At 40.9% G+C, this 26132-nt stretch overlaps 1 protein-coding gene across 3 annotated transcripts in view; it reads right to left on the bottom strand.

Moving 5' to 3' along the window:
- Positions 1-14053, bottom strand: part of GALNT15 (polypeptide N-acetylgalactosaminyltransferase 15) — a 29608-nt gene extending 15555 nt beyond the window's left edge. The window contains exons 1-4 of one of the 3 annotated variants that reach the window (XM_030967621.1): positions 13654-14053; positions 12896-13441; positions 7171-7337; positions 6257-6461 (exon numbers count right to left, since the gene is read on the bottom strand). In XM_030967621.1, the coding sequence (XP_030823481.1) occupies positions 6257-6461; positions 7171-7337; positions 12896-13440 (917 nt within the window). In that variant the 5' untranslated portion in view covers position 13441; positions 13654-14053. Of the gene's footprint in view, positions 1-6256; positions 6462-7170; positions 7338-12895 lie in introns of all 3 variants that reach the window. The other 2 variants (XM_030967612.1, XM_030967629.1) reach the window with 2 other exon arrangements.
- Positions 14054-26132: the final 12079 nt, after the last annotated feature.

The raw sequence follows: 26132 nt of genomic DNA, 5'->3' as shown, positions 1-26132 counted from the left end.
AAGCAAACTACCTGCTTCTAAAAGTTCCTAAAGGTAGTGTCCCACTGGACTCACACAAATAGGCATTTCTTTTCTTTGATATGCTGGGGGAAATCCATCTGACAAGTTAAATGGATTTTAAATGACTAAATGTCAAAAATGAACAGTCACTGTAACAGTAATTTCTACAGCCTGCTGCATTCTCCAGTGTACAAGAATCTCTGACAACTGCCTGGTTGGGAGTGTAGAGGCAGCTGCACAGTTCCCAGTTCAGTTTGCTGCTGTTTGCTGAAACCCACACTTTCTATTGCTACTGGTTTATCCATTCTCATTCAGACAGGACTGAGGAATTAATGACCCCAGACTAGTTTATTTTACGATTTCAGATTCAAGAGGGAAATATCAGGAGGGTGTATTTGAGTAGAAGCCAGAGGCAATGTAGACTAAATGACTTAGAAGACCTTGACCATGCAGACTAGACCACATGAACTGATCCTGGATAGTTCAGATAGAGACAGACACACTCAGATATATTCTGGATCAGATGATCCAAACATTTCAGACTATTCTACATTTTCATATAATTGTAACTATTTAAAACCAGTCTTTTTTTTTTTTTGAATCCACCTTAAATTTATTGCCACTATAAAGCCCCAGACTCCAGTGGTGCTTCTGGCATGAGTGCAATTGCTCACAAGAGTAGGCACCACAGTAGCAGTTCTAGTTATTGGGAATTGATTCTTCAAGATTTCAATTCAAGAAATATAGCAGTAAGGACATAATTGATTCAGATAGATTCTGACCAAGCAATTGTCCAAACTATCTGCGACTTATGACATGGAAAATTACAGTGTTTAAATCGAAAATAACTCACAGGAATAGGCCATGTTCTATCCTGGCTAAATTCAACCATAAACCAGAACAAAATAAAATCTGATCTCCTTTCCCACAAAATTATACAGTAAAAACTGATAACTGTGTTTTAGATCTACTACTCATGTAGCTTTTTCAGAATGCCAAGATTAACAATTTTCAAGAGTATGTTTGTAAGAGTAATTCTAGACCTTCAACTGGTGTAAGTGTAGTATAGTTATGATGTAGCTCTGCTGAAACCAACAGAAACACACCTTCTTAAAACTAAATATTGGGAGTGTCTTTCTGATCTGAAATAGAAGAATCTAGTAACTTTATCTTGTGTGAAAATTGGTCAATATTCAATTTTAATCCTAATCAAGCAGTGCTTTACCCATTTTTTGTTGGTATGATTTAAAAAAATAGCTGTTTTCTGCATATTCAAAGATGGTTTGACATTTGTGTAGTTCTAAATGCAAATTTGCAGTAGATGGTAATTGGAAGATGTTCTTAGCTATTCTTGTTTTTAACTGGGTAACTGGCAGACAGCAGCTTCTCGGCACTTTGAAATGAAACACAAACTACCTCTAGTTTTACTCTGTGGAATCTGAGGGAAGGGAAAAACAGGAAATTCAAATACAACCAGCAGCAAGGCTTTGAACTGTTTGACTAATCTGTGAATATTTCAAATGCTTGGAACTCACACAAATTACAAAAGGTCACAATTCCATGAAAAAGAGCAACCCAAACAAGAACAATTTCCTGGTTTGGGATTTCTTTACCAAATACAATTGCAAATGAAATGTCTTCCCATGACCCTTTACAGTCAGCATGGACATTGTGTTCTTTTCTAATTTTAAACTAAGTAACATGGGGAGAGGAAGATTTAATTAATGTATCCATTTTGAAGTATTGGATACACTTTTTTTGAAAGTGCTTTTGTATTGATTTATACTTTGTTCTGCTGGAGTGAGTAGATTTTAATCTGTTTAAATCCTCCTTTAAATAAGGAGAAAAAGAAACCCCTAAAAACCAAACATAAAAATTATGTATAATTCTCAACCTATTTCAGGGTGTATCACAGCTTGCAAAAATTAGATAGCTAAGAAATCCAGGCAGTCCCAGTTCTGTGTTTCTGCACCCAGTCAAAACTTCAGTGAGTAACTGGGGACCCAACTGAGGACAAAATGCTGCATTTCCACTGAGAGCACCTTGCTGGCTAACTGAAGTCTTAGAAATACAGACCACTTGAAATTAGACAGGGTTAATAAGAAGATAAAATGCAAAAGATAAGGAATGTTATAAAGGATTACTTAAATACTGCCTTACAGACCAACTCCAGACTAACGTAGGGCATAGGAACAGTCTATTCAAATATGTTGAGTATTCATATCCTAAGCACTAAGCAAATCTCTGCAAAGCAGAGTGCTAACGGAATGCTTTATTAAAAATAATTTTTAAACCTGCCTTTTTTTGCTAAAATATTAAAATTTGTATGTAGAGTAGCAAAATCTGTAGAGGCAACTAACACCTTTTAACACTGGACAGTCAGGACACTGAGCCATGAATTATGCCTAAATGTTTACTGCTCCTGTGTTTAGCAGTAATATTTGCCTTTGGCTGTAAACTCATGTCTTTATTTTCTTTACCTCAACTTCTTTAAAATAGGTCACCTTCTGATCCTGATCAACTGTGAAAGATGTAAAGAGATAGCTTATCCTTCCATAACCTACCATGTAAATGCAGAACATTTGCTGAATTTGAAATTAGTGTTATTGACAAATGGGGGATATAAAAGGATCAGCCAAACACAGAAATCCCAGGAAGTAGGCTGTTACATGTGAAGTGTATGGAAGGCTTTCAAAACAGGGAAAGCAGCATGGAATTGTATGCTCAGATGCTGGGGGTTGTGTGGGCTCTGAATGGATAACATTGTGCTTCTCCAAGCCTGTGAGAAGTTAGAAAACAGATGGCTTATGTATTTGGTAGCTCAAAAAGCTGGGATATGGGCCACTGAAAAGTAGGGAATCAGAATAAAAGAGATGAAGAAGCTGTTCATCTTTAGTGCAAAATATTTCCCTTCTCTCTTGTGTATTACTATAAAATCAGAACCACACTGAAAATTTCTGGACAGCAGAACTCTTTCTATTCCTGTATCTACAAGCAGAGGCTTCCATTTGTTCCTGGTGGGAGCACACAGATGATGAAACACCTTTCCACTGCTATGCTAATTTCTTATTCTGTTTATCAGCATTTTCATTAAAGATTAGTGACCTAGAATCACAGTGCTAAGTAGAGGCACTTTGAATTTTAGAAACCAAATAAGCTTTTTTAAAATAATGTAACAGGCTTCTGTTTCCTAATCTAATATTTGATATGTGGTATAGACAGTGCTCCAGCACAAACAGCCCTTGCAATGAGGAGCAGGGGAAGGTCCTAAGGTCCAGCTACCCTTTTGCAAATCACTCCTCTGTCCATAGCTATGGTGCCCAGGCCTCTTTTATAGGTGGAATTCCTTGTCAAGGATATCATCAAGGTTCATTTTGCTTTCATGAAGTATTTTAAGTAAATATGTTTTGGATTTTTTTTTTCTTTTAATCATCCTGTTTCAGCACGGTGGCCACTGCTTTTAGATCAAAGGAACAACATTTAAAAGGCTTCATGGCAGTGTTCATTATATGCCCCTCTGCCTTTTCCTGCCTTTGGACAGAATACAAAATAGCAGCTCTGCAGTCTCCTGGAGAAGGCAAACCCTTCCAAAGATGACTGTAATAATGGCACAGCTGCATTGTTATGCACCATGCTACTCACCTGGAATTAGCCTGGAACACAAACAGTTGTCAAATGAAATGATCTGTGGGGCATCTCATGTGGTTTTCTAATATTGTCCAGGTACCTACAGTATTCATCCTGTATAATAATCAAAATGTCAAGGAATGCTTTAGAAACCACTGAACCATTCTCTAGGCAATATACTAAGCTGATGCACAGCTTCCCAGTCAATTTATTAGCCATGGTTCACAGAACTAGTCCTAATCGAGGTGCTCAAAAGTGTATATTCAAAGATTTTGGAATTACTTAATACTATTTTTTCAGAAAAAATAAATTAGATTGGGTTAGTGAATAAAGTCATGAGGTAGGGAGATGAAATGTTATTACCTAGAACAAGTCAAATATCTGTCAAGTATTTCTGTATAAATTTTCTATTTCTGTAAAACTGGGATAATTTTTCTTATATTTATTCTACAGTCTACTAAAAACTGTGACTCTCTCTTGTTGTGAGTATGTTCAACCCATAGTGAAATCTCAGTCTGGGCAAGGATCTCTCAGCATCACTCTATGACAGATCACAATAATAGTGACACACTTGGATCAGGAGTCTATAAAATTAGGCTTAATCACTATTTTTGAAGTTAAAATCACTCTATAGCTTCCTTAAGTTCCTGCAAAGGTTTGAGTTTTGAAAGACTGTAGTGGTCCTTGCCAGCAAAAAACTCACTCACTCCAGGTGATTGTTTTCTCATCCTGTCTCTCCAGCAAAAGTGCATGAGTTACAGTTTGACCGGTACATTAAGAAGAGGAAAGATGGATATTTTACCAGACATTCTCAACTTCCTGTGCTTTCCTCACTTGGGCAGTCTCAGCGAGTGCACATGATTCAATTTCACAGCTCCTCAAGTGCTAAATGAAGCCAAGTTGACTATGATAGTGCCTTACATTTCCATGGTGATCTCCATGCAAGTATTACAAGCAATTTATGAAAAGTCATGAGTTTTCCTTATCAGGTCAGTGTAATTGTCACCATTCTTCAGCTGGAGAAAGAGGGACAGTAAGGGAAGGTGACTGCCAGGTGCCTTAAACCTTCTCTCCCCTCCTCATTGGAGGATGTCACAGATTCTCCTCACTAGCAGTGACAAAGCTTCCAGGGTCAGACACAGTGACTGATACAGCCCACTAAAAGGGATGGCTTAACCCAAGCTATTATCCAGTTTTCCATCTTTTCTTCATTAATCCAATCAGATATTAGTTAATTCACTGTTAAATTCTGCTCTCCTGGGGTAATGAATGAGCATATGGGTCCTATAATGAAGAGAATTCCCTTCTCATCCCCTGGTGACAATGCTACAGGATCTCTGAACAATAGCGACTTGGAGGCTTGGCATTCCCTCAGGAGGGATAATTTTTGACAGTGAATTTTTGACATTGTGGGGTTGTGGGGTCCTAACTTCTCTCTCTTGCTGTCCTAATTCTCCCTTCACTGTAGCTCTCCTCTGAGACATTTTGTAACTCTTTTAATTTCAGCAATTTCAACACCCTTGAATAAGGACTGGCCAATTGATACACACAGTAGTTTTGCTTGAACATCAAAAATAGGCTGTAGTTCAAGACAGAAGAATCATGAAGTATATTCATAGTAAACCATCTAATTTGTCAGCAAACAAAAAATAACCTGCTTTTCCAAGGAGGACCTTTTTGAAAAGAATATTCCTAACATTCTAATGCAGCATTACTCTTGCTTTCAGTATTCATAATGTTTTCATTCAAATGATGTAATAATTTCTAGAAGCTCACATTAATTCTCTTGTAAGCAAACATAATAAGCCATAAAAGCAGCTTCTTCCAGTGCCTGGGAACAGCCTTTGAAGGTGTTTAGCATGACTATTTAACAGTCTAGTAAGAGTTTAAAGATCTTTTCTTTTAGCCTCTCTAGCAATTATTTTTTTCCCAAGTGACAAGTTAATGTACAAATTTTTCTTTCAAAAAAGTCCCTTAATAAAAGATTTACTGACATGTAAGCCTAGAAACATTTGCAGTGGTTTTAATGTCTCCAATGTCCATTAGAAAGCAGGCCCAGGAAGCACCCTAAACATCAAATACTCACAAATATGAATCTCTACCTTACTCTGTTACTTCAGGGTCAGTGAAAGTACTTGTGATTAGCTAAACCTGCCTAGGCTGACCTGGAAGTCTGGGCTTTTTCTGTGGAAGAGAAATGGCAGCTAAAAGGTGACATGGTACACAGACAAACTGGCTCAGGAGGATGAAACCTTTTATTCTTGGCTCCATCACTGAGACAGCTAAAAAGTAAAAACAATGGCGTCTTGCAGCAGTTTTCTCTGGTGGATGTCTGCTGATTTACAAACAGGTTGAGACTGAAACTTTTTTAATTCAGACCACGAGGAAGCCTTCTAAAGTTTCTAAGCTCCAACTGGATACAAATTCTGAAATTTACACAGGGTGTAAAAGTGAGGGTAAGCAGCCATGAGACCTATCCTGCTTCCCACATATCCGAGTGATGCATATGCTGATAAGGTAGAAAATAAAAGGGATATGACCAAAAGCAAGAAGGTAACCAAGGGAGGATTACAGAAACTACCCAAACAGGTCCCTTTCAGCAGAAATCATCATACCCAGGGATATTTACCTGCTGCTGGAGAGCCTGGCCAGGAGAGGCTCCAGCCAGCCCTTCTGACACTCGCAGTGGGAATCCATGAAGATGAGCACGTCCCCGGTAGCCCGTGCGGCTCCCAGCATCCGACCGCGGATGACTCCAAGCCTCTTGTTGCTCCGGATGAGCTTCACACCATCCAGCTTAGAGATGTATTCACTCAGAGCTGACTTCAGGGGCCCTGTCAGAAACACAACGGTCCCTGAAATGTTTTAGCTTTGATTCAAGCTGTTAGAGAAAAGAAACAGGTAGTAGGAGATGCTACTTGCTGGGAAAATATTTCAGGGCATTTGTTTTAAATGGCCAAGTAGGCCACATTTAAAATATTTCTACAGCAGCATAATGTCAAAGGGAAGTAGAGACTAATGGAAACTGAGATTCACAAGTTATGAGGCTGTTCCTGTGGGAATCTTAATAGTCTCCTTTCCTGTTTTCAGCAAAAGGTGGATGCTCTCATCATCTCATAAAATACACAGATGAGAGTGAGATACTACAGGTGTTTGGCTTTCCCAAGCACTTTGGGTTACTTTAGCAATGTGGACTTTTCCACTCTATGCTTCAGCCAAAATCCAGCTCTGGAAATTATGACAGCAGACCTGGTCCAGTGGGAATCCTAAGATTTGCATACTGTGATCTTATTTTAAAGTAAGAAAGTTCAGAGTGGTTGTAAATGATGTGGGGGGAAAACAGAAACATATCTCAAAGTTGAAAGGCTACACTGAATTCTAGGGGTGGATAGTGAAACCTGGTAGCCAGCTCTGGGCTGTGCTTAGCTCACTTCCTATGAGTCCTCTTTGCCTTCTGCTCTCCTCACACACTTCTTGGATGAGGACAGTTTCTTCCCCGAAGTTTTGGAAAAAAGAACTCACATAGAGAGAAATGGGAGCTACCTTGCTGGCTGAGATCATCGACTAGGATGATATCCTTGAGGAAGGCCTTTGGGGCTGTATCCATAATGCTGTGCACAGTTCTCAGCAGAGTAGACCAGGCTTCATCATGGAAACAGATGATGACACTAGCAGTAGGCAGACTGGAGTCATATTTTTGCTGTAGGCACCTGCATGAGTGAAATGAGGAAGACACTGGAACCACTGGAACAAATGGCTAATTTTTTTTCTCAGAGCAAAGTTGCAAGAAGCACCTAAATCTTCAGGGGTAGAGAGCAGTTTAAGATCTCAATTCACTTCTAAGAAAACGAAGTACTAAGGTGTCCAAAATGAATATGAAGTGAAAATATGGGAATAGCACTATCAAAATTATAATACAAAAAGAGGAAAGTGTTCCTGTGTTCTGGGATAGTTTTTCTTTTCCTGCTGTCTGCCTCAAAAACTAGACATCAAACCAGAACCAGTCCAGAACATAAAGAAAAAGTGAAGATAATTAGAGAAGAGTGAGGGATAAAGCAGGTCAGCCAGCTTCCACCAATTTCCACATTTCCTCAAGTCAGAGAGAAAAGAGCAAACAATTGCAGTACCATTAAGACTAACAAATAAAATAACTCATCTGCACAACAGATTAGTATACCTATGGATTACCTGACCAAGATCCTAGTGAATGAAGCCAACATCTCAGTCCTTTATGCAATGACATGGATCCTTATATGGGCCATGATTACAAATATAGATACATTTAAGGAAGAAAATGTATTTTCACTATAAAATTGTACAGGTTGCTTTTCCAATGAAAATGAATCACTGCTGAATGAGACTCCCAGCTGGGAGTCAGTGTGCAATCAAACCAGCAGAGCAGTGTGGAAGCGGGTGGCATAGTGCAAAGTGGACAATCCAGTTTTGGGGGTTTGTTCCCTCATTGTTTTTCATTGTCTTGGACTTGGGGAACACTGCCTGCAGGGAGAGTCTGCCATCTTGTCTTTGTCTAAGGAGGCCATGTGGCACTGGGTAAGGAGAGGGCCCACCATCTTGTCTTGGTCTCAGGAATAACGCAATACGCTGCCAAGTCACAGAAACATCCCCCTGCCATCTGTCTTTGTCTCTGGAACAACCACTGTCATTGCCAAGACACAGGAATATCCCCCTGCCATCTTGCCTTTCCCTCAGTGGCCAGGCAGAGCTAAGTCAAGGTGGTGAATGCCTTTTGGGTGTAAAGCACCTTCTCTTTCTGTATACTTTTGTTATTAGCATTGCTGCTGTCACTGTGTGTTTCTTACTCCAGTGCTGTTTGCTTTCAGTAAATTGTTATCTCAACCCACAGTCTCTCCTTTGTGCCTCCCTCACCAGAGGGGGACAGGGGGAAGTTTAATTCCCAGCTGGTGTTAAACCACCACAATAACTCAAACATTTAAAGATGACAAACACTTCCCATTCTTCCTCACAGAAACTGTATATGAAAACCATCTATTCTGGTGTGAGGGTGCACGTTTTCCAGAAAATGCCTTCAAATGCCCATTGCAGATATGCAAAGACTATGTCTATAATTTCCTGACATTAGAAAGCACATTTAAAAAATCTTTTTATTTCCCAAGTAACAGTCATTCAATGTCCTAACTCATTTAATCTCCAGCAGCAAGAATTTCTTCAAGGAATTACACAATTGCCTGAATGTAGCCCATTGTTATTTCAGCATTTTTTTATTGCCAAGCAAATAATTATACAGATTTTACAGTGGTTGTTAAACAATTTGCTACTCAGCAGAAATTCATGTAAGGGATATAATTTCAGTATTTCTGTTTATTAGTGTTTTACTTAGTGCTTCCGTTCATGGACTGAGGTTCTATGCTGCTAGACACTATCCAGACACAAAGCTGCTAATCACTTAAGAGATTCCATAGTCTGAATGATTTAATACACATAAATGATTACTACAGATGCACTTTTATAGTATATTATAGAATAATATGTATACTATAGAATAATATGTATATTGTAGAATAATATGTATTCTATAGAATACATATTTGAAATGAGGACAATATTAATAATTTATTGTATTTTTCAATAGTTAACTTTTTTTTTGCATAGAAAGGAAAATTTTCTTGATTATTTTTACACTATAATTAATCTATATTGTCCTTGGTTTACTAATTTTGTGTAATCAACAATACTGTTACCTCATAATTTCATATAAGGTGATTGTTTCCATTTTCAGCAGGATCAAGGAAAGAATATTCCCATTACTTGGGAGTGAGTATTTTCAAGCAATAGAATAGAGAAATAATTAAGAAAAGTGAAGATCTAATGCAGTCCTTTTAGTACCAGGCAGCTTCTAACCAGAAACATTCTATAGCTATTAGCATCTAGTTGCTAGTACTGTGGTTATAGCAAGAAAATAAGGCTGTTGTGAAATCTTAATTGGAAAAGAATTGAAAATAACGGTACTTGAACACATAACCTTGGTGGCGAGTGCTTAGTTGCCATGGAGATTGGCAAAGACTTCCAATATAGATATCTAATCTTCACAAAAATGCACAAGGGTACTGGTACACAGAAATACCTTCCCTGTAATTTGGAGCAGTTTCATAGCCTGTCTATCATAAATTGGCATTTCAAAAAGTCAGGGCTGTGACTGATATGAGACATAGTGATTTAATCTAATTTGTGAAAAACAAGGAATTGTCACATGCAGCAATGAACAGAGAGCAATTCTGACAAGGCAAAGGCAGAGCTGACAGGGACTCCCACTCACCTTCAGGAAAATATTTAATTGAGATTCAGCTCCAAACAGCACTCCAGAGGAAGCTATACTTTGATAATGAAACTTAAAACTTTTGTAGATATCTTGTGGGTTTCGTTTGCCATTTGGCACTCAAACCCAAGAGAGGAAAACAGACCTTTCTTTTGGGCAGAACCCCCATGATAAAAGTCACAATGGCAGGCTTGATTCAGGTGTCCCAGGAGAATGTCAGTCCCAGCTGGAGCAACTGATAGCAGCAGGAAGCACTTTGAGGGATGAAGGTACCGCAGATCATGGGCATCTTCTTACGTGAAGTATTGGCCATCCCATTTCAAGTGACCTGAGGGAGACTGGGTCCATGGAGGTAGCTCACTGAAACATCTCTAACTGGTTGGCTTCCCTCTAACTAAATAATAATAGGCATTGTGATGAACAACATGATGCAAACCGAATAGAGACGCAGACAATCTGATTCTGGTTTGCTCTCTTTTTACACTGCTGTAAAACTGGACTGACACAATTGTGAGCCAGGCCTCCAGAGTAAACTACACCTAAAAATCATCATTGTGGTTTGTGTGTTGTGCCATGAGGGACAGGTCTGGCTTAGACATATTCTGCTCCAGGTTTATGATCTGGATTTAAATCAGCCTCAGATGCTGACATCTGAGGTTTCTGGACTCTGTAAGCTGTGGTGTTGAGAACTCTTTAGGCTGTAACTAGTGAGACAGCAAAATCCATCCAGGAGCTCTGAGACCACGGCTTAAATGTTACCAAGATCAGAATTAACTAAAGCTGCATCTTGTTGGATGGCCCTTCAGCTGCCAAAGTAAAACCGTTTTTTGGCTTTCCACCAAAGGCAGTAAACCAGGGTAGTCATTCCTCCTTTGAACATTACATAGTTTGAAGAGTTAGCAATGAAGCATGCCAAAAAACCCCTGAAATAATATCATTATTTAATGTCATTATTTAATGGAGTTAACCAAATAACACTAAACCTAGTCAATAAGTACAGAAAACACTCTTTCATTTCTCTTTCTTTGAGACTGTGCCCTTAAATTAGAACTGCCAGCTGTCTTTAAACATGTGAAAATGAACACTAGAAGAAAATTTATTCTGGGTCTGATGTAAAATGTTTTCCCATACATCTTTCCACCATGTCCTAAGAGAAAACTACAATTGTTTTTATTACAGGAGACAAGACACCACTCACATCCCTTGTGCTCCCTCTGGGAAAGGAAGCATATAACAGAATCAATAAGCTTCAAAAAGACCTCTGAAATATCAAGTCCAGTCTTTGACTGATCATCACCTTCTCAACAAGGCCACAGCACTATGTGCCATGTCCAGTCTTTCCTTAAACACTTCTAGGTTCAATGATTCCACACCTCCCTGGACATTTCATTCCAATGTTTAATTGCCCTTCCTTTGAAGAAATTCCTCCTAATGTCCAACCTGAACTTTCCCTGGGGCAGCTTGATAGTAGATACACCTCAGATCCTTTTTAAGTGTGATGAGCAGCCCTTCCCGGACTGCTGGCGCAACTGACTCTCGGGGCTCTAGACTTCAAATGTAACACCGGGGACTTCAAATGCAACATTTTTTCACAGTGGCCTTACAGCCTGGTGGCTGTGATGTTGGCAGAGCTTGTCTGACACACCAATCTCCACTTTCCCTCCTCCCAGCAGTTTCCTTTCAATTATTGCCACAGAATCACAGGATATTCTGAGTTGGAAGGACCCACAAAGATCATTGAGTCCAACTCCTGGCCCTGCCCAGGACACCCTAAGGGTCATACCATTTGCCTGAGAGCATTGTCCAAACTCTCCTTGAACTGCTAGGCTTAGTGCTGCAACCACTTCCCTGGGGAGCTGTTCCAGCGCCCAACCACCCTCTGGGTGGAGAATCTTTTCTTAATATTCAGCCTAAACCTCCCCTGACACAACTTCAGGCCATTCCCTCAGGTCCTGTCACTGGTCACCACAGAGAAGAGATCAGTGCCTGCCCCTCCTCCTGCCCTTGTGAGGAACCTGTAGAGAGCAATGAGGTCTCCCCTCAGTCTCCTCTTCTCCAAGCTGAGCAAACCAAGAGACCTCAGCCGCTCTACACATGGCTTCTCCTCCAGACCCACTGCCACCTTTGTTATCCTCCTCTATAGCTTTATATCTCTCTTATATTGTGGTGCCCAAAACAGCACACGATATTTAAAGTGAGGCCACGCCAGTGCAGAGCCGGCTCCACTTTTATGAGTGACCATCGGGTCACTTTTGTTCTGGAAGAGCTGAAAGCCCCAACTCTTCACCCATTCATCACTTGGTATGCCCAGTGACCCCGTAGCTCTGGCAGGTGGGCTGAGACGGGGCCTGGCCGAGGAGAGAAGCCGCCTCTCCTGCTCGCCAGTCCGGCGCGGGTTCCCTCCGCCTCCGCAGCCCAGCAGCTGGACAGACGGACGGACAGAAGGACGGACGGAGACGGACGCAGGGAGAAGGGCGGGGCCCGGGGCGCTCTCTGCCCGGCCACCCCCGGCACCTGCCGTGACGCGGGTGCCGGTAGGGGGCGCTGCCGCCCGCTCGGCCTCAGGGCGCGGCGGAGCCGGAGCGGAGCGGGACCAGAGTGGGGCCGGAGCGGGACCGGGCCGGGCCGGAGGTGCGGGGCCGCCGCGGCAGCGCTCACACCGCCCCCACAGGGCTGCGCTCCGCTCCTCTGCTCTGCTCACCCAGCGAATCCCAGCTGCCCCTCCCGCACCGTGCCCCCCTCTGCCTTTGCCGCCCGCCGGCTCTGAGGGCTTGAACCACCTCCCGAAGGAGACTGGGAGCGTCCCTGGTCTGAGGAGCGGAGCGTCCGACCCGGACCGGGAGTTCCATAGGAAAGAAGCGAGCTCTAGAGGAGGAGAGGTGCGGGGTTTGCAGTAGTGGAGGTTCGGGGGGACGCGGCGGCGGGGAAGGAGGCAGGTTTCCCCCCAGAAGTGAAATAGGGTGTTTTACTTACAACGGGTGTCGTACCTCAGGCAGGTCCCGGCGCAGCGCGATCCGCTCGCTGAGCACCACGTTAAAGCCGTGCGTTTCCAGGCCGAGCGGCCGCTCCCCTGCCGCAGCCCCCTGCCCACCCTGCAGGGGCAGGGACAGCGGCTGGGACTCGGGGCCCCCCTCTGCCTTCCCCTCCGGCCGCCTGCCCTGCTGCTTCACCACGCGATAGCCCTTCCTGGCCCTGCTGTGGTTCCTTTTGCCGGTGGGCGACACGACGGCCATGATCAACTCATCCTCCCGCAGGGAGATGAAAGGCGATAGACCATCCAAAGGGTAATACTGCTGGCTCTCCTCCTGGGTTTCCAGCATCTCTTGGGTCTCCACAAAGTCCAGCTGATACCCTTCCCGGGGGTTGAACTCCACAGGCTGGAAAGTCCCTTCCTTGCTCTGGTTGCTGGGTGGTGGATTCAGCGTTGTAACCATCAGTAGTAAAAATCCCAGCATCAGAAACAACAAGAGAAACTGCAGCTTACGTGATCCATATCTGCACTTCTTCCTCAAGAACATACTGTTGGTGACAAAATTATACAGATGGTCATGTTAAATATCACTTGAATCTTCCTCAGATTTCAGTCCTCGGGTTGCACAAAAGCCCTGGTTTTCACTATCTGCCAAGAGGATTTTTTTTGCTCCCTTCACATTTCACTGATGCCATTTCATGCTTTCCTCTCTATTTACAGGAAAAAAAAATTATAACATTCCTATTAATATTGTACTTACTGTAGTAAAATGTAGCATGGATCCAGTGAGATAAAGTAGATTCTTTATTATACGGAGTCCCAGCTTAGTTAGGAAAGTGCATGCTTTGCTGATTGAAAGAGTAGCTAAAGCTTTGATTTTTTTTTTCCCTTTTAAAATTCTAAGTTGAAAGAAATCCCATTTCTCATAGTTTCTTTCAAGGGTAGATCCTGCTTCTTCAAAGTTTCCAATTGCTGCCTGGATTGAAGCACTGTATCTCAGAAAGCAGATCTGACAGCTCTCCCCCGTTCAGAGGCTTCAAGTTAACTGTGATCAACAGATGAGAAGTAGTCGGTCCCTGACTTTGTTTCACACATAACTACGGCACTCAGTCAGGAAGCACTTTGCCAGACATAATACAGAGCAATGTGTGCGTCTTTCTCTAGGTCCTAATGCCCTCACTGTGCTTGTCCTATCAAATCAAAACTTTGCAAAAGCTGTAAGAGGTGAAATACAAGAAGCAGAATGTTGTATTAGAAAAGAAGTCAAGGCACACCACAGACTGCTGTACGTTGGAATAGCTGTAATAAGCTGAGAATGCACAGAGCAAGAATCAAGAATTTTATAAAGTGAATAAAAGATGGAGAGCACATGTTTTATTTAAGGTTAGATTTATTCATATGATAATGTGTTAGCTGGACTATATTTCATATCAAATAAATATTTACAGCTGTAGGGATTTTAACATTGACATAAGGGTGCCAAATTATCACCTGGCAAGCTGAAGTTGTCTCCTCATCCATAAATTTGGTATTGCAGGGCAAGCAGCACTTCAAGTTTTCGGTAGTCCAGGAATAACATATATAAAAGCCTGGGCTGGAACAACAGCCACTGACACTGAGAGAAAACAACAACCTCTGTGATTAACAGGAGAGCTCAGTCTCTGAGGTCTGTTTGCTCATACTGCTGGCATGGGTGCTACTGGGCATGGACAGTGGCATTTTTTGCTGCAAGATGAGTGCTTGTCCAATGGGAGGAGGGGTGAGACAATCCACGTGCTTCAGCATCACATGCCTCTTGGTCTGTCAGGCAGAGACCAGGGATGGATGCAACTCAGGTGTTGCCACCCCTTTTGGTGCTGGGGGCATGGGATGTGGTATTTTTCATATCATGCAATATTTGATGAGCAGAAAGCTCCTGCTCCAGGAGGCATGTGATTGCTAGAGAACTTCCACATTCACAGATTTAAGAAAAGCCCTACATTTCTAGACATTATAGCTAAAAGAATAGCCTGAAGACAGGCATGCAGTATACTCTAAAGGAAGCCAAGGATATATTATTTTTTACCTTCTTTGCTATTCCCTCTAAAATGTCCTGTAAGTTCAGACTATGGTTCCTGGTATACAGCTTCCAAAAAATTAAACATGAGAGGACACCTACTTTCTAATTAAAATGCATCACAACTTTCAAAAGCAAGGATGGTACAGAGCACCATAAGATTGCTGGAGGCACGTAGTGTCTCACTTCTATGTGCACTCCTCTAAGCAGCTTATACAGAATGCCTTGAGGGAGTGTGACTGGTCTGCTGTGTCTTGGCACCTTCCCTGCATCAGCTGTTCTTTAAAATATACAGAGCTGCTTTAATCATATCTTGGAAAGAAGGAAGATTGAGCCAGTATTTTGATACTTCACCATTGTATGTATCTCCCTTTTTTAGCTTAAATTCACACAAAAGTTACATCCCAACTCACCTTCAGCCCTGAGAATATTACTTTTTATCCTGCTTTTCATAGGGAAAAAGAAGTATTGATGGTTTCAATTCAATAGGGAAGCAGCTCACATTTGCATTAAAAAAATCAGAGCTCGGAAAGCACTCATTTAAATAACAATGTTTCAGCCATAGAAAGACAAAATGAAATGGAAATGAAGAGACCTGTCCAAGATGTTCTCCAAAAAGCTGGCCCAGTGACTTCAAAAGGTTCAGTTCCACAAAGTCCCATTATCAGGCATATGGAATAAAATAAAATTAAATTAAAAGGAGAAACTTAAGAGTGGGTGGAATAAATGGGAGAAAGCATTACTTTCTGCTTTCCTTTTTTAACTTTTCTGGGCTACCTGAGTATTTTGATTTAATTTAATTAATATTCTTTCCCTGGCTAAGATATTTTAACAAGATGCTGTAACAAGTCTGATCAAGATAATTCCAGCCTGCAGTAGAAATCACTGTATAAATTCTGTCCCAGTATGTTCTGTATTGCTGAGGAAATCCACCTCATCTGAATTTCAGCTACAGATGAAAAGACACCCAATTAACAAATTTACAGCAATCCTAGACACTTTTGGGACAGAGCTGATAGGTAATATTATCACTGAAACATGCATATGGAATCCAGCCTTTTAATATATCCTGACCATTTTAACAAAGAAGAAATGGACAATTGCAGAAGATGTTTGTTCAGTCTAATCAATTAAGTGTGCAAGTATGAAACACTGGGTGGCACACTTCCAGCAGCCTCTGTTCCCTCTTCTGCACAACGAGCCTTCCTGAACCATTTCCCATCAAACAGTCTGTTTTTCAATCTTATCTCTTAAAACAGTGGTTTTCCACTGCCATCATATGAAAGAGATATATTGTCTTTCCAATGGATAAGCCTCCCTTTAGTATCTGACAGGACATGTCTTGTTTCCTTCAATGCATTTGAAGAACAGCATCACTGTTATGATCTCCCCACATGGAAGTCAAGAATCCAACATCCATCATATTTTTCTTTATACTTCTGGTTACTCAGACATGCTACAAAGTAGGCCCTTCACTGTGACACAGAATGGGTTGCTCCTCCTGCCTAGTTGTTGTTGATTCCTTTTCCTAGGATGCTTTCCTGTGCATCCTTTGATGGAAGGGGAAGGAGCACTGCATGGCCTAGGCTCTACTGTCAGACCCAGAGCCATTGCCTTCATCCTGAGGTCCAATCTTTTAGGTGCTGCAATGTGCAGGTAGCCCACAAGCAGGCTGCCCACAAAAGGTATTGCTGTCCTTGGGCTGCTGTCCTACAGCAAACCGTAGAGCTCCTCAGTCCGTGGAAAAGGAACATGTTACAGCTTGTGCCAAATACACCAGCAATTGCTCACAAAAAGAGCCAGTTTTCAGTGTCAGTATTGGCCAGTGCCAATATTATGTTGACTTTCCTGCTGGTCAACCTGTGCAAGAGCTGAAAGGCTTGTACTCCTACCCGGCCTGCTCAGGTAGACCCAGTGGTAGAATACCCAGTGGCATAAATACCTTCAGCAAATGCAAAGTCAGTTATTGATTTCCCTAAGAAAATATTCACCATCCTTCACTATTGCAAATATTGCTCATTAATTGCCAAGAGCTGGAACATGAAATCAAATCTAGGTCTCATTAATTCAAAAGGCATTAGGAAACACAGTTGCCTTATTGCAGAGCAACAAACCTTTCAGTCACTGTTCTGTAGCTGTTTGTACTTACCCTTCCCTCCCCACTTCATTTTGGCTCGCATTTTTGTCCAAACCATTCTGCATCACATACTTGTTCAATATTATGTGACATGTTATGTTATCCGTACGTGAAGAAACACCACATACTTTCAGTGTGCAGAGCCCATGTTTAACTGCCAGGAAAATAACAAAGCAAGAACAAACCCAGGGCTGGATGGAAGAAAGAGCATGTGGACAGGTTGTTACTGACTCTTTAATAAACATCTTGGATTGATTTACACTCCTATGCCAAAAGCAGATGTGTCGCTTCCATTTAAAGACTCAACACATAGCAGCACTCATGGTTTCATAGCTGCACGTATTGTATGCAACAGCTCTTTGTGCTTGTAACAATGGCTTTATTTGCACAGATGTGAAGAAAGTCAGTGCATAAAATGAGACCATTTACATTGTGCACAGGATTTGTGGTGTTTTTGTAACTAAGAAACTTCCCCATTCTTCCAAGAATATAATAAGGAATAGGTATTTTTAGATCAGAAGAAGATATCATTTATTTGCAGGTATTGTAGACAGTTTGTGTGCATGGCATTATAGCAAATATTGCTCATTCAATGGTATTTTCTAATAGCAAGTTAATAATAAGTTAGAACAAGTTCTGTGGAACTTGCTTTTGAAGGCTATAAAAGCTTGATAAAATCTGTTGATCACTGGCAGAGAATTTGGCACTTGAATCGTGATTTATAAGATATTTGCCAATCTGTCAGTGAAGGAAATGCATCTGAAATTTCATTTTAAAAGCTTTCTACTCATAAATCATGTCCCATGTAAAATGGAGCATGGAAGCCATGGACCCTTGCACTGCTTTTCAAAAGCAGTTCTGTGGGCATGAAGGTCAGGCACACAGGATGGGAAGTAAAGGGAATATATATCACAGGAGGGAAAGCTTCTGGATTTACTGCACCCCAGCCTCTGACTAACTCAGAAATGGTAGCTCTCAGGACATTGTGTACCATGCCTAAAACCTAGCCTCTAACACAGCCCTACATAGCTACCAGCTATCTGTGAGGGATGAGAACTGTTGATCATCATTAACCCCCCTAGAAAAGATACATCTGAAGTGCTGTGGGCAATACACAGACCATCACCACCTCCTGCCTCTTAATCAACCACTATTAATATCCTCAGGCTGGAGAGGGTTCTGGATACCTTTAATTCCCAGATTACCCCTCAGGTAATCTGAATCCAGTTTTGAACTGGTTGTGACTATTTTAGTGACAACATCCTTCACTAGAATATCATCCTGCATTGACCATAAAATGCATCTAACAGCATCTAACCCACCATTAGGGATAGTGGGACTAAATAGTTGGCTCCAAATTGCAGGTGGAAATGGAAGTAAGGTGGTTTACTCTTTCAGAGTGGCTGACCTGGCCTCCTTGGCTTTAAAAAATTAAACAAATGACGTAAGGGAAATTGATCCTTCATGTAGTATTAACACCAGTGGTGTTACATCAAAGATAAATTCAGCCCTATGGATGGAAGGTCATAAGAAGGAATCCTCCATGATGGGTACCCACTGGGGATCTCTACCTGCAGTTTCATTTATGGTTGGAATTTACTTTCATAGAACAGGCCATGAAACCATTTTCAAATAGGAATCTCAAAAAACCTGAGTGATGCTAAAGGTACCCACAGCAAAGCCTTTTTTCTGCACCAAGGACTCTAGCTGGTGGGCAGCTATAACTTCATATTAAATGAAGTTTTTACTCCATTTCTTTCTGCACATACAGGTGGTACATAAACAGCATGTGTCTCTCAGAGACTCTAAATGCAGACAGCATTTAAAAGTCACAATATTCATATGGAAATCCTGTCCCCATAATAAGTATTTTTAGTTAAAATGGTGTTTAGTGAGGAGAAAAAGCTTTAAATGGTTCTGGCATTTCTTCACACATTTAAGTGCTTAGTGACATGTGGTTGCCCACAGATTGCTCCTGTTTCAAGGCAATGGTCACCCACATCACCTAAACTGAAAATTACCTTTTTTTATTCCTCCTAAATAGTTACATATTTATGTGTAGCTGGTATAATACATAGTTGTTCTTCAGTTAGCTGCTGAGTATTGCAGGTTGGATTCATCAGGGAAGTTGGCACAGGGTATTATGAGAGGAAGACAACATTTAATGAGAGTGTGAGGAGTGAATGATGTCACTCTTGCTGGGGGGTGGTTCAGAGTTGAGTAAAGCGCGAGTTAAGTCACTGCAGGTGTGCAGCTTAATGACCTGCAATTGAGTAGCAAGTGTGCATGAACTGAGAGCACAGAGGGCATGTTTGGGAATGTTATTACCATGGAGGAGCTGAAGTAAGTGGATGGATGGATGGATGGATGTGTGAGGTAAGGCTACAGTGGATATTATCTTTTGTGCTTTCATTTTTAATATGAGGAAAACACAGAGCAAATGAAAGTAAGCTATGTTAATATTACAGGTGTGTGAGTGGGACCTATGACTTCTCTCTATATTTCCCAAACAAGATTTACATTCTTTAACAGTTTGGGAGAGGAAAGTGGAAAATACTCATTTTTGCAAACCTGTTTCTTTTATTAGTTCTTTTTGTTTCTAAAGTACCAATTTAAAAAACACATTACAAGAGTTAACACAGAAGTTATGATGCAGTTCAACTGTGTGTATGTCAAAGTTTACTTTCAAGAGGAAAGGCCTAGACTCCTTCTATCCCCCCATCTCTGCCCTGTTGAGGTGCAGCTCATGGTGGGATGGATATCCTGTAAAATATGGAACCATATATACTGATCTCGAAAAAGGTTTGTTCAGGAAGCCAAAACAAACCCTGTGCTTTTCTTTAAATTTGTTTAAGATCATCAGTATTCACATACAGGAAACATTAAATTTAAAGTAATATCAAAAATGAAGCTGGGCTTCATGCCTAAGATATTCTAAATAAACCAGTTTTAGCTCAGAGATGAGCACTGTCACTGGTATCTGTGGGAGCTGTGTGTGGGCTATGCATTTAAAAGCAGGATTGAATTTAGGGCAAAAGATGGAAAGGAAATACCTGTGTATGTATGTGTACAGAACTTCAGTCTGCATATATGCTATGCATGTGTATGTGTACATATAACAATATAAATATAGAAAATAAAATCAACCCCATCTGCTCTCATACATTTCCATGTGTTTTATCCTACAGTCCTGTCCTAGGCGCTGTGATTGGTTTGTGGCAGGGTTACTAAACATAGGAGTAAACTAACTGTTGAAGATACTTCCTTTCTTACCTTTTTTTTCTTTTTTTGCAATAGATAAAACCTCCTATTTTCATTCCTTTAGCAGTACAGAACTGAATTCTGTACAGCTGAATTAAGTATATGACTTTAATATGTTAATATACTTTTAAAACTTGCCACCTATATACGTTTCTGGTTAACAGTGACACTCTGGGAAGGTGCTCAGTAATGCCTGGAACTTAGAGAATCTTGTTTCCATTTTGTGACCATCACTGTGGATCTGGGTTTTTTTTGGATCAGCTATTTTCTTGTCTTAAAATGGGATACCCAAAGACCTCAATTAAGGAAATCTGCCAAGGGACATGAGACCCCTTTGTTTACTGTCTCATGAAAATATCTTCACATTGGCAAGCCATTAAAAAGAATAAGAGGGTGGAAGGAAGAGGCGAGACAGCTGAGATATCTGGTAATTTACTGCATTCCCTGTGCAAGTCTGTGTTTCCAAAGGAACCGCTTTGGTGGAAAGGAAAGGAAAGGAGTGTCATTTCCAAACATTGCCTTGGCAGGAGGTGAGGCACAGAGCTACAAGAGACACTCACTACAAGAAAAGTCTCCGCCTGCCTTTAGTTTGTAAGAGTTTTCTGTGTGATTTTCTGAGCTTTCTTCTTGACAGAAACTTAGGCAAGAACAGGGATTTTGGAAGCCGAGTTATGAGAATTAGGATTGTCATAGCAAGAGGTTTAATCTCTAAAACTTCTACTTCTTAGCAGCCTAGAAAAGGGGCAGAGGTGATGGAAGATAGAGGTTGTGGTCACTTCTGACTGCCAAATAAGAGGTAATAGGAGCAGTCATAAACAGTTTTATTACTCTGATCACAAGCAGTCAGTTTGTTAATAGTCATCAGTTAATATTTTGAAAGATATATCTGCAAAAATATCAACCAGGTTGCAAAGGTAATCGAGGCAGTAATTTATGACTGTCAAGTGCTGCCATTCACCAGGCTCTGGACATGCTTTGCGCTGCACAAGAACACAAACTGAGATATGTAACTGATTATTCCAGTTTCTTTTTTATATGTTTGTGACTGAAGTAAAAGTTTATTTTTATTCTCTTACTTAATTACTGCATGCGGTCCTAGATAACTGTGATTTTTCCATGAATCCTTTCTTCTTCATGTTGGGTCTTGATCTGTGGTTTCATTTTGTTTTGGCTTTTTAAAAAATTATTATTATTACTGGTTTGGGTTTTTTTTTCTGTTTAGGGAAAAGGCTCTCTAGGCATAGGTGGAATACTTGGTTTGTGAAGGTGGTTAGCATATGCAGTCTGAGAAGCCATCTGGGAGGTTAAGGCTCACAGAAATTGAAACAAATAATAGAGCTGTTAAATGAGGAGAAAATTAGGTAGGCTTACAATTAGTAATTTGAACAAAGTCTTTGTCTAAGATTCTCAGAAATCACACTCCTGCCATCTATACAGTGAGACACTGAAAATGTGAAGCAGGCAATTTTGGTAGAAAGAGTCCTACTTTTAAAGGTATACCTGGGGATAGCATCCTTTTCTGAAAACCCTTGTGAATGTAGATTTATGTTATGGTAGGTGAAATAGGAACCTGGACTGTTCTTTTGCTAGCACCAACATTTTTGTCATCAGTCTCAAAAGAATAAGCCCATGTGAGTTTTGGGACACTGTTTTGGGAAACAGTGATTCAGAGATTCTGCACCAAAGGGAAAAGAGAGGGAAGAAATTTTTCAGTAGATGTTAAAAAATGATCCTGCAGGTTTCTCAGGACTTTTCCTGTGTAAAGGAAAGGCAACATGTAGGGCAAGAGATCATCACTAGAATCATCATGGGAGACTTAATTGGGGTTAAAGATGGTGAGAATTTGGCACTGCCATATCTGAACCCAAACCCACCAGTTCTCCTGGCCTAGACAAGAGTCAAGACCAGCATCTGGCTATGAACCTGGTCTGCTGGATCACTTTGATCTATTAAGACTCTCTATCACTTCTACCTTACAGGAAACCTGCATCCCCACCCAGCTTTTTGGTTACAGAAAGGCTGATCTATAGTCCTGAAGCAAAGAAGCTGTACACCAAAAGCTGGAAAAGTGGCTTACATTTTAAGAGGAATCCTCCAAACCAGAAGGTAAAGTGAGTGTGTGTGTGTGTTCAGGGGGTGCTGTTCTGGAAACCATCACTCAGCAGGTATATAAGCAAAAATAACAAGTCTTTATAGTGGTTTTAATAAAGTGCACTTTATAGCACCTTTCATCTTCAAAGAATGAAATAAATTTATTGTTGGTATAAACCCGTGGGGACCAATGAAGATGAAGAAGGGAGTGCAGTTACCCCTTTACTAATCAGGGTCATGATTCCACAGGAATATTATTTTGTACTATGTCAGTCACTATTACAAAATCTGGGAGGCTGTGGTGTGAATTTAGCTGCAAAAGGCAGACTGAATCTTGTGACTGCAGACTTAATGGCCATCATTAAGTATAATATATATGCATAGCTGCAGTACACTTTTCCAAGATTCTGGAAAGATCAGCTGAGTAACTGACTACAAGAGTGTAAAATTTATACCTCATCTCACTAATGACTACTTTTATTCCTACTGCATGCAGTATGACATTCTGTAGATCATATTACACATAAAACTGCACCTCATTCTCTTTCTGACCCTCTTGCACAGCATCATTTTCAGTGCATTCCTTGACAGTATGGAAGCTGTCAAAGTTCAAATTAAGGAAGTGAAACACTGGACATAATACAGGAATCCAAAAAGAAGCAATGCACTTATGCCTGTTAGTAAAGCAAAGGCCTTTGGAAATGAGAATACAAACAATATGACATTTCAGCGGGGCATAGAGAACATTTCTTCCATGTTGCCTTAGTCATTTTATGGTGTGGAAAAGGCACAAGGCCAATATATGAGGCTAGGTCTCTGTTTTCCCCTTGGCTCTACATACTGAGAGTGCAAGCTAATGCATTTTGCTTGGCTCCTGCAAAGAAGTTCAAGGATCCTCTCTTTATCTGAGCAAGCTTTGGCAAAATCTGCTTGCATTTTGCTTTTATAGCGGGAACTTAACACAGAATTCAGATTACTAATGGCTGGCAAACTAATATGCTGGAATGTCTCAGATATGACTAATCTATCTTTCACCTCTGATGTTTTATTAAGGGGGAAGGGGGAAAAAGCCATCAGAAATACTAGCAAAGGAAAGAATAAACTTTACATTAGGTAGTGGCTTACAATACACAACCCCAAAACCTAACAAGGTGGGTGTGAAACTGCCTCACTGCTACCAGTATTTTAATAGATCGTGGATGGGATTCTTTAAGCAAGGTCTCATTTAATTTGACTTGTATGAATTCTTGGTGGAAGAGCTATTGTTCCATGAAAAAGTAGGTGGTTATTGTGAAACTTCTTGCAGATATTTCACAAAGTTTAATCTTACTTATAGAATTATGCAGGAAGGGCAGATTCCAGATTTATCTTTGAGATTACCTTCTTAGAGCTTGATTTTAAAAATGAATGGGTGGACATTGTCTAACATGAAAAAAATTATATACCTTCATATAAGTAACACTTTCTGTATATGTCTTAAATACTTAAAATGCTTTGTTCTCTTCTGGTAATGTAATGTACCAAGTTTTTTGTTGTGTGGTATTTTGTCTCTGCACTCATTTAGGCTCTTTGGTTTCTGTGAAATGATCATCTGTTCTTGGTGTATAAACATTGCAAGGAGCAGTAACCAGGAAACGCATATTGGTATTAATGGTAACTGCAGAGTAAGCGACCAGGAATTCCTTTGGAAGTTGCACAGACTGCTCTGTTACTTGTTACTCTGTAAACGGTACTAGAGCATATGCCTTGTGCTATGCTCTGTATATGGAGGAAGGTAGAGAGAATTAGCAAACTCCTTGAAAGTTGCTTCAGAAAGATCTAGTGAATGGTGCCAGTGCCCTGGAAACCGCACAAAAGTGGGATATGAGGAGATACGGACTCCTCCCTACTCCTCCCATTTAGCCTTTGCTGGTGGATCACTTACTTGTGCATTTCCTACATTTCTGTCTGTTTAGATTTCTGCCTTCTCCAGACAGAACCTGTGTTATGTCAAATGTTCATGCAGCAACCCTGCAATGCCAATCTTACCTTAACAGTAGTTGTGTAAGGGCTGGAGTTACTGTGGACAGCAAATTGAGGAGACACATTCTGGGATAGGTGCTTCCAGCTTGGATCAGGATATCATACCTTGAGTCCCCAGTTAGAGTTGTGTAGCATAAGACATAGTAATAGCCAGAATGAGGCTCTTTTGCAAAACTGTGTGAGAAAGTGACTTAATAGCCAGATGTAGATGGAACTGACTGATGTAAACTTCCTTTAGCTGGGAATTTCCTTCCCCAGAAGGAAAATTTACTCATTGAATGGGTTTGCAGAGATGTTTTCTACAAAGAAGCTCAAAATGGCTAGCATGTCTCAACATAGTAGGGGTTTGTTTACTATCCTCCATTGGTTCTTCCAAATGTGGGGTAACTATCCAGGACTTTCAGAGTGCTGCAGAAAGAGCTTGTGATATGCTTTTACAGGTCAGTGTGGCTGTTAACTACTACAAAATATAAACTATTACTTGTTCTCCTGCAATATGTAATAATTTCCTTGCTGTTCACTGTAAATTTTTAAGCTTTTACATGGATAAAAGTGATGTTCACAAGGAGTTTAAATCCTTCAAACTTGCTGATAAACTTGTTCGCCTCTTAAAACAGTACAGTCTATACAGTTCCTTTAATGTTTCCTTCTAGCTGTACAGTACTAGATAATGTATGATGAAATCACATAATTTATACAGAGATGTTAATAAAAAATCCTAGGTCTATAATATTACAAGCATAATTCCTGCAAATGATCAGAGGACTGTGCAGTTTGTTCCTCTTCCATGCAGATGGTAATCACTACCATGAGACTCTGTCATCTCTTCTATTTCCTGACATACTAATAAAAAAAAGCATGCTAAAATGTACTGTCCATCCCATGCTGTCTTCTGTTTCCACTGAGATTAAAGCAAATTCACAGATTCCCAGGCTACCTCAGCTGCTCCACTCCTGTGGCATGGTGTAGAGTGGTGAGTAACCTGTGTACATGAGGATCTTGCCATTGCCTCCCAATACTCAATGCTTTCTATGGAAAAAAACGCCTGTCATGGCTAAGAGGGCAGCCCTCAAATGAGAAGGGCATCGATGAGTGTTAATAAATAATGCTGGATACTTTGTATTTCTCAATGCAAGGGCTGTCTGTAAGTCAGAGAGGCAGCTATTCATAGACTGAGGAATTGCAGTCCAGGCTGGCAGAGGTTTGCGCCCATGTTGAACCTGTGGCAGTGGAAATATGAGATGCATGTGCTATTGCTAAATCTCTGCTTCATGCCAAGGAAGGACTGAGGCTGAAGAATGAGTTATAAACAAAGGAAAAAGCAGCAGTAAACTTATTTGAACCTGTTGCCTCAGTTGATGTGAGGGGTGTGTTTAGTGACAGGGTGCCAGGCCACATGTCTGAGGCCTACAGTTGTGGTAAACAGAAAATAGTGTTTGTTTTTGTGGTGACAACCCTTTAGGCTCAGAGAGGGAGATTTGTGATTATGCTTGGAATTGGGTAATATGTAAAGTGAGGGGCAAACAGGTTGAATCCTATTGAGGACTGTTGCTCCCAATGCTCAATCACCCATTACTCTTAGTATCCATAGCTGCTCTATCCATGCAGGTGCTGGGTAGCAGTGTGGCAACCTAGGCAGCAGCTGGTGTGAAACATCAGCCTGTATGTGCCA

Source organism: Camarhynchus parvulus, chromosome 2 (genome assembly GCF_901933205.1).
Source record: "Camarhynchus parvulus chromosome 2, STF_HiC, whole genome shotgun sequence".
NCBI lineage: Eukaryota > Metazoa > Chordata > Aves > Passeriformes > Thraupidae > Camarhynchus > Camarhynchus parvulus.
This window is presented reverse-complemented; position numbering and strand designations above follow the sequence as displayed.